The following is an 18,436-nucleotide window of genomic DNA, read 5'->3' as shown; positions in this document are numbered from 1 at the left end:
AGGAGATGCATCTGCTTCTACAATTCACAGAGTTGCTTCATTTCTGCACTCATGATTTGTAAAGCACATATTTTCAAAGGATTTGCATGAGCACATTTTACTTCAAGGAAATCCCACTTTGTTTAATAACATCATGGGCTAATAACCTTACACCTGACTTATTCTTAGCCATTCTTAATTCTCAATAAGTTCACTTCTGTACATTCACTTAATAGACACTTTTCAGATGTTATATAAAAGTTGCATTATACATAAGCTCCCCATGAAAGAGCAGCCAGAGGTTTATAGGCATTATGACATACATTTATTGACTCACTTACTCGGACAGGATTTCTGATCATAACATTGATTGGCTGCTTTAAAATAGTATCACAAATTAGACTATTCAGGTGTACCGGAGCGTACAAGCATCATTTATATATTGGCTTCCTTATCTGTTTCAATAGAAATCCATATGAATTTTCAAGATTGGATTTGGTGTCTGGATATTAAAACTATTCTTAACCTGGAATTCTTCTGATTCATCATCACCCAAGGGATCTCATAATGGAAATGAAAATATTCAGTAGTAAAATGGAACAGGTTTAAATATTCTAACACTGTTGTGATTCACTTAACAACTGTGGCAAGAAAAGTCATAAAATGGGGCAAAATTCATTTAAATGTCTTGTTTAACAACAGAAATGTTGGACTCAACTGTGATTGTAAGTCAAGGACTGCATTTATTATAAGCTTTCAAAAGTAAAAAGAACAATTCTGAGAGCGCAAAAATGGCAGGAAGAAGTTACGCTAATTCTATCAGAACCCATAACATTCATCTTTTCATAGCCCTCTCCCAAAATGAGCAGTGAACAGGTTACTGAGCATAGAATAACTACATGTCATTTCAGTTATAGATATTGTATATACAAAACAATTTCTAATTTCTTCTCAGGACAGAGTCTGTAGCTGAGAAGATGCTGACTAACTGGTTTGCTTTCTTACTCCACAAATTCCTAAAGGTAAGGAACTTTACCCTTGATTCCATTTTCTTTTTTCCATATTTTTTGTGTTTTGTTGATCATATTTAATATTTAAAGGGGATGATACAAATCTAATCCAGAGGCTGGAAATAATATGTAAAAAAAAATACATAGTTCATTTCTAAAGCTGCCTTTTAGTTGGCTTACAATTAATACTAATTAATACATTGTGTATACTACTAACAGTGTATTTGACTTGCTGTTCCTCAAGCGCTTGCTCACAGAACTGAACAATAAGATAGGCTTAGTTACATAAGACTACTTAAATAAATGAGTAGTAGAATAAATGATAAGATTTTTAAAAAATCCATCCTTCCTTTCTCTTCCCTCTTTTTTTGCTAAATGCTACCAAAATTAGCATATTATTTTTAAACCATATTGTATTTGGACCAACAAAAAAGCAAATTGTGGCTTGATAAATAAACTAAAGTATAACAATGTTGACATTTAGCTTTTCTTGAACAAATTATTTCTTTATTGATGTGTAAATTATCTTTTCTTCCTTACCAACCAGGAATGTGCTGGAGAACCACTCTTCATGTTGTACTGTGCCATCAAGCAACAGATGGAGAAAGGCCCAATTGATGCTATTACAGGGGAAGCACGTTATTCCCTCAGTGAGGACAAGCTGATCAGGCAGCAGATCGAGTACAAAACACTAGTGAGTGGGTGTCTTCTCTAAACAGCTTATGATAGCATCACCTGTTGATCATCATGTGAAATATAGCAAGGGTTGATTTCCTGATATGTATTAAGCCAAAAATCTACATGATGCCTCCAATATTCTCTGATAGTGGAGCTTTCTCATGAGGAAATATACATGGCAATTTAAAACATCAAAACAGAGAGACTTCCTTAGAACAAGTGAGAAGGGAATGTTTTACTGAGGATATCCATAAATAAAACCAAGCCTTTACACTATAAGGCCGCTTAATTTCAATAGTGAAACCCAACATTTCTAATTGTCAAGGCATTTTCATAATTCTATTTGCTGTTTCTATGTATAACTGAAAAGATGAAATTAACTTCCCAAAGTATTGTGTATTACACTTCATATAATTTTATCCTTATTTGGGAAAATACACAGGCAACCCAATGGCAGTCTATTTCTATGCATATATTTTGCAAATTCAATGAAGTTTATTCATTCTATTTCCACATCATCTTTTTTAATGTGATATAAGCAATTATTTTCCCAATTTAAGTAACACTAATGTAACACTCTAGATTTTCTTGTTGGAGCTATGTACAGTAAAATATTTCCAGCTTATTTCTAATCATTACTATGATTAAATGGTGGTGGTTTCTCCCTAACTTTTCCAAGTTTAGTTTCCCATTCTAATTATTTTGCTTTTATAGATCTTGAACTGTGTGAATCCTGATAATGAAAATAGTCCTGAGATTCCCGTGAAGGTGCTTAACTGTGATACTATCACACAAGTCAAGGAGAAAATTCTTGATGCAGTATATAAAAATGTTCCATATTCCCAAAGGCCTCGAGCTGTTGACATGGACTTGGGTAGGAATCTCTTTGTTTTGTGATAGCAGAGAGAAATATATGAGTTTGTGTTCTGTATGTGAAGGGGTCATAATATTTAAGGAACTCATAGAAAATCATAAGAAATCGCCTGCATATAGAACTATGAATTTGGTTACAGTATTATTGTATTTATTTATATTTTATATATAGGAAAAGTAGTCTATATATGACAAGAAGTGTAGCTGACCTTATTGGGGTAAGATTGCTGGTCCAATGTAGATATACATACTGTTTACTGTGAAGATGGTCTTCGTTTTTTCTTCCTTCACTATTCACAAAATATATCAATTTTGGACTGATTCAGATTTAAGCTACATAAGAGGATAATTGCATAGGGTACAGCCAATCCTCATATTATTCTAAATTAAACATATAAGGTCTTAGTGTGGATTGGAAGCAATTGGAAAGGGCTAATCCCCAGCTTTGTCATCTGATCCATCTCATTTTATATATATATACAAAAATAAGCCTAGATAAAGAAGGATTTTTACTTGGGGAAAAAAGAATAAATTGTAACGTTTATTTATTTTGTATTTGAAAAGTTCAGAGGTTCCCTCTCATGCCCATAATACATGATTTTGAATGTGTGTTTAATGTACAGTATACGTAACAAGAGTAGAGTTAGCTGTAAGCAATGTAATTAATGTATATACATTTGACTACTCTGATGCTGCCTAATTCTCTAAGATCTGTCAGAAGGTTTTTAGTATAGATGGGAGAATACAACAGATTGTCTGCAATGCGCTCTGAAATATTGGGGTCAGTCTCCTCAATCCCATCTGTTGAAACCAGCAAACATCAACTGAATTTGTGAAGGAGTTAACAGCTGTTGAATGTCATTCCTTATTTATTTTATTTCTTTATGAAAGATAAGCATTTTGAGATTCCCATTCCCACAATAAGATTTCTAGGCATCTGATTTGATTTGCGAGTCTGTTGTTACTCTTTCTTTAGAATGGCGCCAAGGCCGAATAGCACGTGTGGTACTTCAGGATGAAGACATCACAACCAAGATTGAGGGTGACTGGAAGCGGTTAAACACATTGATTCATTATCAGGTAGGCAGATAAAACCTAGCATGCAGACCATGGAAATCAGTTGAGTGGACCAAGGGGGAGGGGGAATACCTGAAACCTAATTTCTCAGCATCTTTTCTAATAAGACAGCCAGTGAGAGGCATATTTAGATGATAAATCTGAATGGTTCAGCATGTTCACATATTAAAAAGGGAAACTGTACTGATGCACATCTCACCGAAACAAGCAGACCTGTAAATTGAGTAAATTAAAAATGCCAGCTGTGTTCCTAAGACAGACAGTATATGCAGATGAGCTAAAAAGGCAATGAGCGTGTAACACAATACTGATGTTTTATACCATATTTGCAGTCCATTTCTCTGATTTCAATACTAGTATCCTGTCAGTGGACCTTCAGAGACCCTGGCTTTCAGCTCAGAGAACTTCTTGCATGGGCATGTGGAAGAATTTGTTCCGTACATATTGTACACAGTTGTTCAGATTTTTTTTTCTCAGAACTGGACACCAGCCTAGTTGCAGATATGATAGAGAGGCCTGGAAGGAATCTTGCCCATTAATGTAGGACTGGATTGAGCTTGCTGGCCTAAGGAAGTGGCTACAGTCCTTAGGATGTGATATCAGCCACCTGCTGAGGGTTCAGTACTCTTCTATTCAGCATCTATATGAGTCCATTATTGCAATGGCCTGATCAGTATATTTATCAGGTCACCAGTATGCCTTTTAAAAAAATATTTCCATGTCCATGGCAAAATTAAGCAATACTGTTGTACCCAGTCCCTGGAGGCTATGAGGTTCTAGATGGGAAATCTCAGGTTTTAGCAGAACCCTGGCAAGACTGAGTGGCTTTGAGTTTGGAGGTATTAATTGTAGGACTATGGTATCTTTGGTACTGGGGAGAGCTACACTGCCCCAAATGGACTCCATGTGCAATCTGGGAGTCCTCCTATATTCACAACCCACCATGGCTGCTGCAGTAATGTCTATAAGGGCCCTTGAACAGCTTTGGGTAGTGTACCAGTTGGGCTTGTGGCTAAATCAGGGGCTCTCATGGCATGGGGTTGGATTATCTGAGGAACCTCTCCTTAATTAGATCTGCCTGTTCTATCATATCTGGCAGAGAAGTTATAATGCAGGTCTCATTTGCTAGGAAACTATTCTGACAAGCCTTCCTTGCCATAGTGACAGTATTATGGACTATTCTTTTCCCTGAGGTGGGTAGTTCCATAAGAAAAAGCAACAGTCAAAATAAACATCTCAGGCTATCAAGCATGTGCATGTGCAAATGATTTTCTGCAAAGCCACCTAGAAAGCTGCTTTTAGGAAGGGGTGCTAGTTTTATATGACACTATCTCCATATTGTGAAAATTTGTGACTTTCACCTTTCATTTTGGATGTAGTCCCATATGCAATATAGTGTACACATTTTTACTTTCTGATTAAACAAGCAATAACTATGGCCTCAAAAGGTGTTAGTGATGATATGTTGCCAATTCTCAATATCAATATCAGCCAGTCCTATCTGTTTGCTGAGGTCTGGAGTACTTCTGTAGTCAACATGATGGACAATATTCCAAAGAGTAGATATGCCCCCCCTACAAATCCTAATTATGTTATTTTTATGAGTAAACCTTTTATTCATATTCATTTAGTCTCCTATTTATTAACTCTTTTAAGGATAAAAATGAGCGGGAGATTGATTGTTGCTCAACCACATTAAGAACTCAATATAAGGAGGATGTGTGATTTTTGTCAAGTCTGGTTGTATAGGAGATCATACCCAGAAAATTATGAGTTCTGCTTGAATCTAAATACTATGCATCTGTTGATTCTTCTGGACATTTTACAGTGTCCTCAAAGTGGAACAATTTACTTACAATTCGGTCCTTAATGAAATATTAGTTAATCTCATAACTATGCATAGGCTCTAGGTCAAGTTATGTATGTTTTCAATTTAGCTCTTATTCAACAAAGATATCCATCTACTATAAGAAAAAACACTCACATGGATGAAAGAAAATACATCTCAATTGCCAGATAAATTAATTGAATTTGAACATCTGAAATGTTATTTGGCCACTTTTAACCTACAGCACAACCCCTCTTGACCTTTACATGATCCAACATTAAAGAATGCTAATAAAATTATCAAATAATAAAATTGTCTTCTTGACTCTCCTTCTGAAATTGTTTGCTTTTGATTCCAAACACAATGATTGTAGGTACAGAGTAAGAAAGATGACCTTGATACAGGTACACTGGATCTGTTGACTGGACAAAAGGGGTCTAAACATTATTTTTAAGCCCCTAGCATTTGTATATAGTTTGGAAATACTGTATCTCAAGCAGATGCTTCCCTGATTCTCTCATCATAAGATGGCAAAATCAGGTTTTCAAGGTTCTGAAATATATTTTGTTGTTATAGCCAGTCTTATTAAAGTAGTTTCAGCCTCCCTCTGGTGTTGATATCCTAGTCTAGTCTACTTAATGGGCCTGGAAGTTAACCATGAATACATTTTTTAGAAACTGAGATAGAGACTTCTATATGTAGACTTCCTCTGATTTGGACCCTTGCAAAGATTCTGAATATAGTCTTTCTTTCTGTTGACATCTATGCTCAATACATGGACATGGGGAAAGAAGGCACAATTCTCTTCTATAAAGAACCTTGTCTGCATCTACGTAGGACAAAAGTATAATTTTAGAAAAATCTAAAGCCATTGTAAAATTAAATTTGTCCCAATTACAATATTCCTATTCATTCCCCAAGCTATTTTATTCTACTTGTCCTAGTGCTCTGGACTTCTAAAATCCCTATTCATCTCTTGCCATTCACCTACGTACTATGTGGCATAAAAGTTGCATTTTCAAGGTCAGCAAGTAAGTTGTCACCCCTCTTTAAATAGAAACATATATTATCCATGTCTACACAGAAGTTAAGTAATAGTCATACTGATTTTAAATAAATAATATGAAAAGAGCATGGCATTCAATTATACATTTTTAAAATCAACATTGCCAAATCTGTTTCATTGAATAGAGTGAATTGTTCTTATGCATTGTCAACTTACTATAAATACAAGGAAGCAAATCACTCTATTGTTATAAAAAAGCACTTATGAAAATCCAGTGCAATCTTTAACCATCTTTGCTAACAGTATATTGAACCAAGTTAAATAAGATTTAACCTCCACTTAAGATTTAAGCATCTTTCCTATTTCTTTCTTAGCTATTTTTGTGCAAGGATATGTGAGGGCCCAGAAATTCTTGATGTCACATCAAGTTTATTTATACTCAGTCAACAAATAATTGAGTCAGATTCTTATTCGACTCCTAGTCACCTTTGTAATCCTAGAAATTCATTGTTTGATAAATGCATTTCCCCAAGGATTCACTGTTTTTACACGTGCAAATAACATTGTGCAGGCAAGAATAGTATAACAGAAGAATGCAATGAATTTACAATTGCAGGTACTGGTTAGGCAAAGAATACATAGAATTCAGAAAGTAGATTTAACCCTCGCTGTAATAAGGTGAGCTCATCACTAACTGGAATATTTGAAGTTTTAGGAAAGAACTAGATGTTGGAAACAGCTGGCCATGCTACAACAAACTGAAAACCACCTAGTTAAGATCTGCACTAAAAACAGGAAGTTGTAATGTAATATTGAGTCCTAGGAAGTCTTGAGTTTGTTTATTTTAATGTTTCTTCTTAGGTAAATTAGTAAAATTAGTTTTAAAAAGAGTAAAGAACACTAGCATTTAATAGAATATGCCTTGCTGAAGGAAAATTCACAAAATGTAACACTTGTCTGACCAATGTTTCAAAGTTTTCTGAGAATGTCACCTGGCACATTGATAGCAGTAGCCCGTTGATGTTTTATACTAGAGCTTTCAAAGAGTCTTTGACATGTTCCTCTTCCAAAGCTATGAATAAAGTAAACTGATGTCATGGGATAAAAGGACCTGCCTGTAAAAGGACCTTTTACAAAGAGTGTAATAAATGAGCAATTTTTTTTATATGAGAATCTTCTTTCATTTTACTTGCGATGTAGAACTGCACTAAGAAATACTATCACTAGCCCAAAGTCAGCCAATGATTTTCTGTGGTGAGGATAATTAAACACCTTAAATATTATACCATACTGGAGCTCTAGTGGGTAATTCAATGGAAATGTCAGCCTTGTGGGTGATGATTTTGAAAAGATAGCCTCTGTGCTGAGGGACATTAGGAAATTATTGAAAATAAAACTGCCAACATTGTAATGCATTTATGCTCTATAATACTATCTTCGATTCTAGTTAATAGAGTTTTAAAAAGTGCAGAAAATGCAACTAAAATGATGGAAAACCTTTTCCTTAAAGGGAAAGCTTGAAGGAAAGGGATTGGGGGGAAATGACTTCAGGGGAACAGGGTTAAGAGGTATAAAACATGCTATGGAGAGAGTGGGCAGAGTGACATTTTCTCCCACTCAAATCAGTAGAACCAGAGGTCATCCAATAATACTGATTGATAGGAGATTAAGAACAGATAAAATAAAATCTCTCTTCATGCACTGCATAATTAATTCTGGAATTTATGATACGTGATGATGGCCACTAAACTCAGATGGCTGTACGGTAGGATTGGATAAATTTGTAGATTTCAGCTTCCTAAAATCTTAAAAAAATCAAGGTTACCTCTAGACCAGGGACATCATGCCTCCAAATTTCACACAATGGCAGAAGATAGATATGCCCCCATCTGCCCTTTGAGAGCATACCAGAAGACTATAGTTGGCTGCGGTGAGAAGCAAAATGCTGGACTAAGGCATGCTAACTTCTCTTTAGTACTAGTTGCCTAGAGCATGTATTGCAGAGTTGCTAGTATTTTCCTGTGCTCCTGGTTTGCCCTTTACATTAATCAGACAGTTGCCCCAGCTGACAGTAATAGCTGTTTCCATTTCATGAGAATGAAAAAGAAATAATTTGCTACTAAATGTGCACAATCTATTCTTAACATATCATTTATCAGCTCAACTCAAAGTTGTTTAAGCTGCAGGGAGCACCTAGCTTTTCTTGAATAGAAATTTTATCAAAGTGACACTTTAACACATACTAGTTGCAAGTTATTAGTGATTTTTAAAAAAATGAGTTAGACTTCTGAGTAGAAATAATAAATAGTGATGTTTGTTATATAATCCTGAGCCAATATTATCTTTTTTACTGTAATTAACAGTCACCCTGGAATTTCAGTATGGCGATTATTTGGAACCAAGGTTTTTTTTTTCCTTACAAAGGCCAAGTATACAGTTTAAGACAGAACTGTGATTAAAAGTGTGTTATATTCATTTTTGTTCCATTGCTAGTTGTAGCTCATTCTAAAAATACTATGATAACCAATAATGGCCAAAATAGATTCACACTTTGTGGGGCTTTTGGATCTTTACTAGTGGGAGTTCATGAACCAATAGAAATATATTATATGCATGCTTAAACCAGAAAAGTCCATGCAACCCCACCAAGCTACACAAAATATACAACTAGCAGATTTCTTCTTTTGCCCTGTGACAGACCATTAGACAAACCAGTTCAGGTAACTGACTCCACCAGAAAATTAGAACTATATTTTATTTATATAGTCTATAACAACACTATAAGTGGAATGGCAATAATTTTACAAATCTCTTTTCTTGTGAGGAGCCTGCTTAGGTTTTTTATTTATTTGTTTAACACATTAAAATGAACATGTGCATATATTTCAACATACAATTTCTCTAAGTATTTTGTATATTATTTTATAACACATCTATTCTCATATATAACTTTAGGGAATGTAAATTAGAACAGTTCATTCCAACATGCAAATCTATTTGAAATTTCTCCCAAATTTAATTCTAGAAGGAAATCTTGAAAAATCCCAATATTGGTGTCAAACAATTAATTTCTTTTGGATTATTCCAACTTTAAATCAACCATAATCACAACCATAAAAACAAGGAGGTTTAGAAGTTGCTTTTTTGTTTGTTACCAATAGCTAATAGCTACCGGTATTAGTCCTTATAGCAAAGGAATCCCCAGGAAATCTCCAAAACCTCACAGATTGATCTTTGTTGGGAACTAATATGTTACCTAGAGAGAGCAAAGTTATAAAAAGCTTTTGAAAGACCAAGGACAAGCAATCCAATGCCATTTGGGTGTTTTGGCCTCCAATTCTACCTCCTGAAGGTTAATTTTGATAGATGGTGAAGTTATAAACTAAATAAGTACAAAAACCAGCTATCATATCCATACAAATTACATGAAGATTCAAATCCTAAAAACCAATTTTCATCTCTAGTAGATATTTGTATCACATTCAAATACATGTCATAAATATTTCTCATTAAAAATAACATCTTTTTTTCATAAAAACTACTGTTCTTGTGTAAAAGGGAGATTTCTCATCCCTGTGTTATTGACTTCAAGAAATGAACATACAGATTTATTTCTATGTGTAAAGTTACTAGAGCAGATTGATAAATTGTGCTTTGTTAATAACTTTGTTGCCTAATGAATAGCTTGAATAAATAAGCACCCAATTTCAGCCAAACTTTTCCATTTTATTTTCTGCAACATATTTACACTGAGAGATTATTAATATATAATTAAGGTAAATAAAGGTTTGCTAATGAAGAATTAGTTAAAAGCTTTCTGAGTCTTATAGGTATAAATATTGCCATTTTGCTTTAACAAAATATTATTATAAATATTAATATGCATTTATAATTCGATTTTTCCATATTTATCTCTAACCACCCTTTTGGGGGGGTAGTTGTAGGAGTGGTCATTTAAGATCATGAAAGATGATTTTATTACTTGTTCCTTTATAAATCAAACTTTTAAAGTTCATAAAAACTAAAAAAATGATTTAATAGGATTTTTTTATGATCCATAACATTATTATAGCTACTTTATTCCCAGTCTGTTATTGCTTTAATTGGGTTGCTACAATGCTTGGGAATCTCTGTTTTTATTGGATCAAACATAATCTTAAATCAAAATGACAGAGAATGCCTTCAATATGTCTTTTCATATCTCAGTTCTTTTCTTCAGGGACAGAACAGGCCAGGAGGGAAATATACCCTTCATTTTCCTTAGTCTTCTGACACTTCATGGCATCCCATATGTTCCTGCCAACACTTCATTATGAGATTTATAACTTTCATCATTTTCAGCTCACAGTAGAGTATGAATATGTTTTAGTACTGCATTTCCTTGCAATATTCCGTCTGCTTACAGGCCTTTTTTCCCCTCTACCAGGTCTCTGATCGCTCTGTAGTTGCCCTTGTTCCTAAACAGACTTCTTCTTATAATATTCCTGCTTCTGCCAGCATATCACGGACCTCAATTAGCAGATATGGTAAGATTGAAAGTTGCATGATGTAAACATAAAGGTTCTAATTACATGACTCTCAAATTAATGGCCTAATCTGATCATTGCACCCAGTGTCAAGTGGCTAGTAGTTTTATTACAGTTTTTATTGGAAGCTTTTGAAGCATATCTTTATAAATATACAGGGAACCATTTTTTAAAACACTGAACTTAGTCTGAAACATTATGTTAACAACAGTGCATACATGGAACTCTTCACAAATACTAGTTGCTTGTACCTCTTATCTGAATTATAAACTTGGCTGTATTAATAATGGAAATACCCCCACTGACACCACCTGTGCATGTATCAGAATCACTGATCTGAAGCAATTTCTCCTGAAATTGTCATTATCAGACAGTCAACGTATTAAGTACATAGAGATATTATTTTTTCCTTATTCAAAAATAAGTGGGGAGGACTATTTCACAGCTCAAGTAGTCAGTCAGTTCCTCCTGATATATAGCCTGAATCTTCTTATAGTTCCAACCATTTGGTTCTGATCCTGCCCTCTGTTACATTTCTTTCTATGTGTGAACTCTTAAAATGTTTAAAATTGCTATTGCATTTCGCCTCAGTTATATCTTCTGTAGATTAAATATTTTCCTTTAGAAAGCCTTCATAGGTTTTCCAAACGTTCCAAATCCTGCTATTCTCCTCTTAAATTGTTCCGATTCATTACTGTTTACTGATTACTTCAGAAATATGGTGTTCAAAACTGGACACAGTATTCCAAATACTGTTTACTGTTACTGTTTACTGATTACTTCAGAAATATGGTGTTCAAAACTGGACACAGTATTCCAAATGTGATAGGACAAAGGCAGGTATGAGTGGAATAATTACAGATAGTCCTTGACCTACAACAATAGTGACCATTTTAAGTTACTGTGGCATTGAAAATAGTGACTTATGACCATTTTTCACACTTACAACTGTTGCAGCATCCCATGGTCATATGATCAAAATTCAGATGTTTGGCCAATGGTTCATATTTATCACAGTTGCAGTATTCTGGGGTGATGTGATCACCTTTGTGACCTTCTGACAAGCAAAGTCAATGGGGACTTTCCAGATCCGCTCAACAACCTTATTACTAACTTAACAACTGCAGTAATTCACCTAACAATTCTGGAAAGGTTGTAAAATGGGGCAAAACTCACTTATCAAATGTCTTGCTTAACAACAGAAATTTTGGACTCTGTTATGGTCAGAAGTTGAGGACTACCTGTAATTCCAATATCTGCATTTCTTATTTATGCTTTCTCAAACAATGTTTGACTTTTTAGTACCTAACTCAGACTAATGACTCATATTTGACATGCTCAGCAAGGACATCAGTTGTTGTTTTTCACATGTATGGAAGCCATGCCAGTCATCTGCTTTTGTATTTGTGCCCTGCTTTTTCCTCTCCAAAATGCAGAACTGTATATTTCTTCCTGTTAAATTCCATTTTATTCTTTTTAGTCCCCGGTTCTAGTCAATTTAGATCTTTTTGAATCTTTTTTTTTTCTTTTCTTACAGGGAAATATAATTATTGGGGGGAAAATGAAATTGTATTTAGTATGGAATTTGAGAATTTATATTTGGTCATTTTGTCCATTTGTATCTTTATATTTTTAGAAAAAACAATTTTTGTTTTGTTTTTCTGGCTGGAAAAATTATGGCACCATATGGCTGGCAATTTTTGCAAGTAGAAAAAAATGCTCTGTAAAGCATTTCTTCAAAAGGCATCAAAGACAAAATTTTCTAAATTAGATGCCTATAATGTAAAACTAAGCAGGCAAAGATTTTTCTTTTGAGGACACACATTATTTGTAAAGCAAAATTTATATTTGACTGTTCAAAGTTAAAGGTTAAAGAGTATTAGCATGCAACCTGTGTCTACCTAATTGTTATGAATATAGATATTGGCCAGGCACTTCTGGTTACACAAATGACATCAAGCAAAGGTGTGCATTTACTGTCTACATTTTCATCACTTTTTGGCACAGAGTTTCATTTTGAAATAGAATGATTCAGTGCTTTCATCTTTTAATTACAGACATAGGAATATTCATATTTTGAATCGGAGTTGAAGCATTGGAGAAAAAAAGTAATAATTCACTCATTCTCATATTAATGTAAGGGGAGCCCCTTAATTTGACTGTCACCAAGTATAAAAATAGAAGAAACTAGATTAAGTTGGTCATCATGAAAAAAGCATTTGCTTGAAAATGGACAAAAAAAAATATCGAACAGATGTAATGTGCATTTGATAGCCAGGATTTTTTTTCACATAGCAAGGTATTTCTGATAATATGCCTTGAGTCATCTACTACATATTTTCAGTATAGAAGCCAAGATGATCAGCAAACTTTTTGTTTTCTGTGGAGAGTAAGCCTTGTTCAATGAATCAAGAATGACTGCAATCAGCAGATTAAATACATAACATTGAAAAATATTTCAACCAAAAATGTTCTAAATATAGAATTGGCTTTTGAAAACATTGGAATTTTATAGTCATTTATTTCCTTATAAACTGAAGTTGTATTCACTGTTAGAGAGCTACATCAAACCCCAAAATATATCTATGTCTGTTTTCTTTTGTCCCTTCCTAACCTCTTTTTTCATTCTCCCCAGATTCCACATTTCGGTACACAGGTAGCCCAGATAGTCTTCGTTCAAGGGCACCCATGATTACGCCTGACCTAGAGAGTGGAGTGAAAGTCTGGCATTTAGTCAAAAACCATGACCATGGTGACCAGAAGGAAGGAGATCGGGGAAGTAAGATGGTATCAGAGATCTATTTGACACGGCTGCTAGCTACAAAGGTAATTCCAAATCTTAGATCCTGTATCTCCTTTTGGTAAACATTAGCCATATATTGTCATGCTGATTTTGTCTTATTGTATATTAATAATAAAAACAATGTTTAAGCAAAGCAATTATAATGATGTAATGCTTATATACATATAAGAATTATTATATATAGCAATTATTATTATAATTATAAAACAATTATAAACCCATCCAAGTGAATGTTTGGTAAAATCTAAATAATGCAGACAAAGGGTTTTGTTGTTTTCCCTAAACTGTCTTCATTCCTAACATGATACTATCTTATTTTACATAGGCAATAATTCTCTCCCCCACAAAAAAAAAAAAATCACATACTGTAACATGTTAATTTGCTACATCTCACATCCAGGGATATAAATTAATGGGGGGCAACTTTGCACCAGCTGATGACTTATGACATAATACCCATACTTTGATCTCTACTTCCATCAGGGTACACTGCAAAAGTTTGTCGATGACCTGTTCGAGACTTTGTTCAGTACTGTTCATCGAGGCAGCGCTCTCCCACTGGCTATCAAATATATGTTTGATTTCCTAGATGAGCAAGCAGATAAGCATGGCATCCATGACACTGATGTGAGGCATACCTGGAAGAGCAATTGGTAAGAGGGACACAGTTTTGCTTACTTATGGTTTCTGTACTTTTGTACAGCAGCATCATATCTATATAAATAAGGGTAAATGTATGAAATCTAAAAGACACACCATAATGTGTGTTTGTGTGTGTATCATCATCATCATCATCATCATCATCATCATCATTTTAACCCTTGTTTATCCAGTGCAAAAAGAAGGCCTCTACCAACCAATATAGTCCTGAGCTTTCTTTTGTCAACTGAGTCCACCATACTTGCTGATGTCATCAATTCATCTTGTTTTAGGTCTCTTTCAGGGACACTTTTTATCAAATGGGATCCATTCTTGACTACCTTGGTCCACCTGCCATCAGTTCTTCTTGCTATGTGACCAGGCCATTTCTATTTAATTTTGGAGATTCTTGGTCATCCAGGTCATGGTTGTCCCAAAGATGCTTTTTCAAGAGACAACAGGACTTTCTGGTTTTTGTTTGAAGAAGTTTTGCTTCTCATTCAAGAAGCTTCTTCAGCTCTGACTGAATGGTGAGAAATGGAAGGATTTATACTCCTAGAAGACAGCTGGTCATTTGCATTCTTTTAGAGAGTCATTGAGACACTACTCAGGTGACCCTGATGACACAGATAAGCCTCCAGGTGACCTCAGTGACTCTCTAAAATAATGTAAATAATCAGCTGTTTGCAAGGACTATAAATTCTTCCATTTCACACCATCCAGTCAGAGCTGAAGTAACTTCTTGGATGAAAAGCAAAACATCTTCAAAGAAAAACCAGAAAGTCCAGTTGCCTCTTGAAAAAGCACCTTTTTGGACTTCTATTTCAATTCTTTTACTCTCTTGATAATATCATACACTTTTGTTTGTTCTCTACAAGACAAGATATATTATAAAAATATAAGTGCTTTAAAAATAAGTGAAAAAATACAACAGAAAAATTAAGCTATAGAGTACAAACTGGCATTAGAACTGTAACTGGTTACAGTTCTATACATAATTACCAAATACAAACCTTAATCAAGTATGTGGGTGTTTCTAATACATTTATATAGATAACATGTTTTTAACTAATTGTACTTTGCATAAATTATTCCCATATTCCCTTACATTTATCCATACCAAGTCTATATTTATAGGTAATCCATTCATATATACTAAGTGTAATTAGATCTTCAATCCATATATTTACTTTTCCAATGTTACAATAACAGATAAAATAAGAGCATGGAGAATATATTTATGTTATTCAGTTGCCACATTCCATATACTAGATATTTAATTCAAGAGAATATTACGTTCATAGAATTATAGCTTAGACATTTTTGTGTTGCAACATAGTTGGAAGTTTTTCAGACAAATATTATCACAGATCTTCAAAGGCTCTCTCATGCAAAAATAAAAATAAGTTTCTTTATTGAGAAATCTTTATTCCATGTTTTATGTTCAATTACTTTTAAAAAGAGAAAGATTTTTATTGTATCCAGTTCTGTTTCCAGCCAGGCAGTTTCTGACACTTTTATTGTTCTTTTTTTCTTTGTTATTTTCTAGGTAGTCAGTATACAGTTTAGCACCATCTGCTTTCTCCAGACAATAACACAAATTGTATCTAGACAGTATTGTGCCAACTTTGAGTGTAGCAAGTTTATTTTACATGCATGATCAATTTTAAAAAATAGCGTGAAAAACATCTACTGCATTTTATGTTACATTACATCTCATAATCCATGCTACTAAATATATATAAAATATCACTTGGATATTGGGTATATATTTCATTTTTGCCATTCAATATAATACTCGTATGACCACAACCCAGTATCCTAATGTCAAAATCTGATTCACTTCTACTGGTCTAAGGTGATGATGGCTTGCCTCATTTGATACTACAGTGGCAATTTTAGTCAGCAAGTAGTCTGGAAAGAGGATAATAATTCAGTTATTAATGGCTTTTAAATACAAAGCAGACAGTCTCAGAGTCACAGTTCTGAAATTCTCTATATATTCCATAGGACACCCATATTGGTCCTCTAAGCAAATGACCCTAACTAAGTGACCTTCATGACTCCTTTGTTCTTGACAGTGATAAATCTAAGGCTTCGGAGAATGTACAAGATTTGTAATAAGGAAGTATAGAATAATTTGACTCAAAGTCTCTCGCTGCATAACCATTTATTTTCAAACTGAGACTTGTGACTGATTTATCCCAGTTTCTCATTAATTATTCTGTACATATTAATTATTCCATTAAGTGAAAGTGTTATCACATCTAGACGTGATTGAATAATGTATTTTCAGAGTCATAAATGTAATCTTTATTACTTAAACAATGGAATAGGTCAGAAGAGGAAAAAACTGTTTTTTCATTAACCTGATTAGTGAAAAGAGGCATTAGACAGGATAGGAATAACTGTAAAAAAAAAAAACCTGCAGCATTTATGTGATTTACCCATGTATTGTAAGTAGAATTCCACTAAATTTCTATGAATTTCATAAGCTATCCTTTTTACAAGCCTTCTGAGGTGCAAGGGGAAGAGACCAGATTAACAAATTGCTCCTGATTATCTCAGGGCTTTCATTGTTTGCATCAAAGACAACCAGTTTTCAGTCAGATGAATCAAAAAGCTCTCCTTGGTGTGATCTTTGTGTTTCCAAATCCTCAAAGCCTTAAAAGTAATTGAGATAGCATATCTTCTTTTGTGTAATGCTTTGTTTCTAGCATTTGAGCAAAGTAGAATTTACAAGGTACCATCCGAAATGCAATAACTAAAGAAGCAGAACCCAGACAGAGAGTTGTGGCTACTTGTATCAGCTTTCAATTGAATAGCTGTGTGTGTCTGTGTGTATGTGTGTGTGATTATTTAGAATCTATTTCCCAAATGTTTTCTGAGGATATCCAGGAAAGATATTGTATATAAATTTGAGCTCCAGCTAAATATAACTTCCAAGCAGCAATTTATATTCTGTATTTTTAAAATAATTGTTGCTTTTGTATCTTTATCCTGGCTGTTACTTTAGGATTTATAGTGCCCTGGGTTAGAAATTGACTGTGCATAGAGAAGAAACTCATAAAAATGGCAATATGTGCCTATGTGTATAAACTACACATGCAAATCCCCTCTGGTTTCAAAACCCTCTAATCATCTGGTCTGCCAAAGCTAAATTCTCTGCTGCAAGGAGCTAAAAACAATTTTGCAGAAGCTTTAGGGAATGCATTTTAAGATAAAATGTTGGAATCCTCAATAAAAGGACATTTAGAGCTAACAAGTGGTACTGATGAACATAGATTTCCTCACTATCTCCATGGCTGCCAGATTATAGAGACCTTTAATATGGAGAATTTCCCAATCCTTGTCAGCTTTTATGTGTATCTGATGAAAAATAATCTGGACTAGAAAAGGAAGTATGTTAGTTTCAACCAAGCATGTTTTTATTTTATTTTGAATGGTGACTATATAGATTCATACAGTTGTTGCAGTATGAATCAGATAATTGGATAACTATCTTTGTCAGCTATTTAAACTAAGATGCTTTGAGTAGGATCCAAACCAAATTCATTAATTTTAAATCCTGTTGAAATACTGGACTTAAGAAAAGTAATAACTCATTTTCAGTAGTATTAATGTCAACTATTTATAAGTATAAGCTTTCCTTTAATTGGAAATGCCTGCTGTTAAACCTTCCAAATTACAGATAGATAGATAGATAGATAGATAGATAGATAGATAGATAGATAGATAGATAGATAGATAGATAGATAGATAGATAGATAGATAGATAGGCAGGCAGGCAGGCAGGCAGGCAGGCAGGCAGGCAGGCAGGCAGGCAGGCAGGCAGGCAGGCAGGCAGGCAGGCAGGCAGGCAGGCAGGCAGGCAGGCAGGCAGATAGATTCATATTTTCTGTTAACATGAAATTGTTATAAGTAATTGAAAATATATGGTTAAACAATACTTTAAGTTGCATTAACCCACATATGGCCATTCTGTATCTTTTATATTCAGCTCCTCATATTTATGAA

At 34.2% G+C, this 18,436-nt stretch overlaps 1 protein-coding gene across 2 annotated transcripts in view; it reads left to right on the top strand.

The window, feature by feature from the left end:
• Positions 1-18,436, top strand: part of PLXNA2 (plexin A2) — a 436,755-nt gene that overhangs the window by 404,480 nt on the left and 13,839 nt on the right. Inside the window, exons 23-29 of one of the 2 annotated variants that reach the window (XM_087720123.1) lie at positions 935-1,001; positions 1,537-1,683; positions 2,382-2,541; positions 3,517-3,620; positions 10,878-10,977; positions 13,613-13,803; positions 14,264-14,433. In XM_087720123.1, coding sequence (XP_087576249.1) covers positions 935-1,001; positions 1,537-1,683; positions 2,382-2,541; positions 3,517-3,620; positions 10,878-10,977; positions 13,613-13,803; positions 14,264-14,433 — 939 coding nt within the window. The remainder of the gene's footprint in view (positions 1-934; positions 1,002-1,536; positions 1,684-2,381; positions 2,542-3,516; positions 3,621-10,877; positions 10,978-13,612; positions 13,804-14,263; positions 14,434-18,436) is intronic. The other variant, XM_087720124.1, reaches the window with a different exon arrangement.

Source organism: Thamnophis sirtalis, unplaced genomic scaffold, assembly GCF_051295495.1.
Source record: "Thamnophis sirtalis isolate CommonGarterSnake01/CBP01778 unplaced genomic scaffold, rThaSir2_p1.2 scaffold_7, whole genome shotgun sequence".
Classification (NCBI taxonomy): domain Eukaryota; kingdom Metazoa; phylum Chordata; class Lepidosauria; order Squamata; family Natricidae; genus Thamnophis; species Thamnophis sirtalis.
This window is presented reverse-complemented; position numbering and strand designations above follow the sequence as displayed.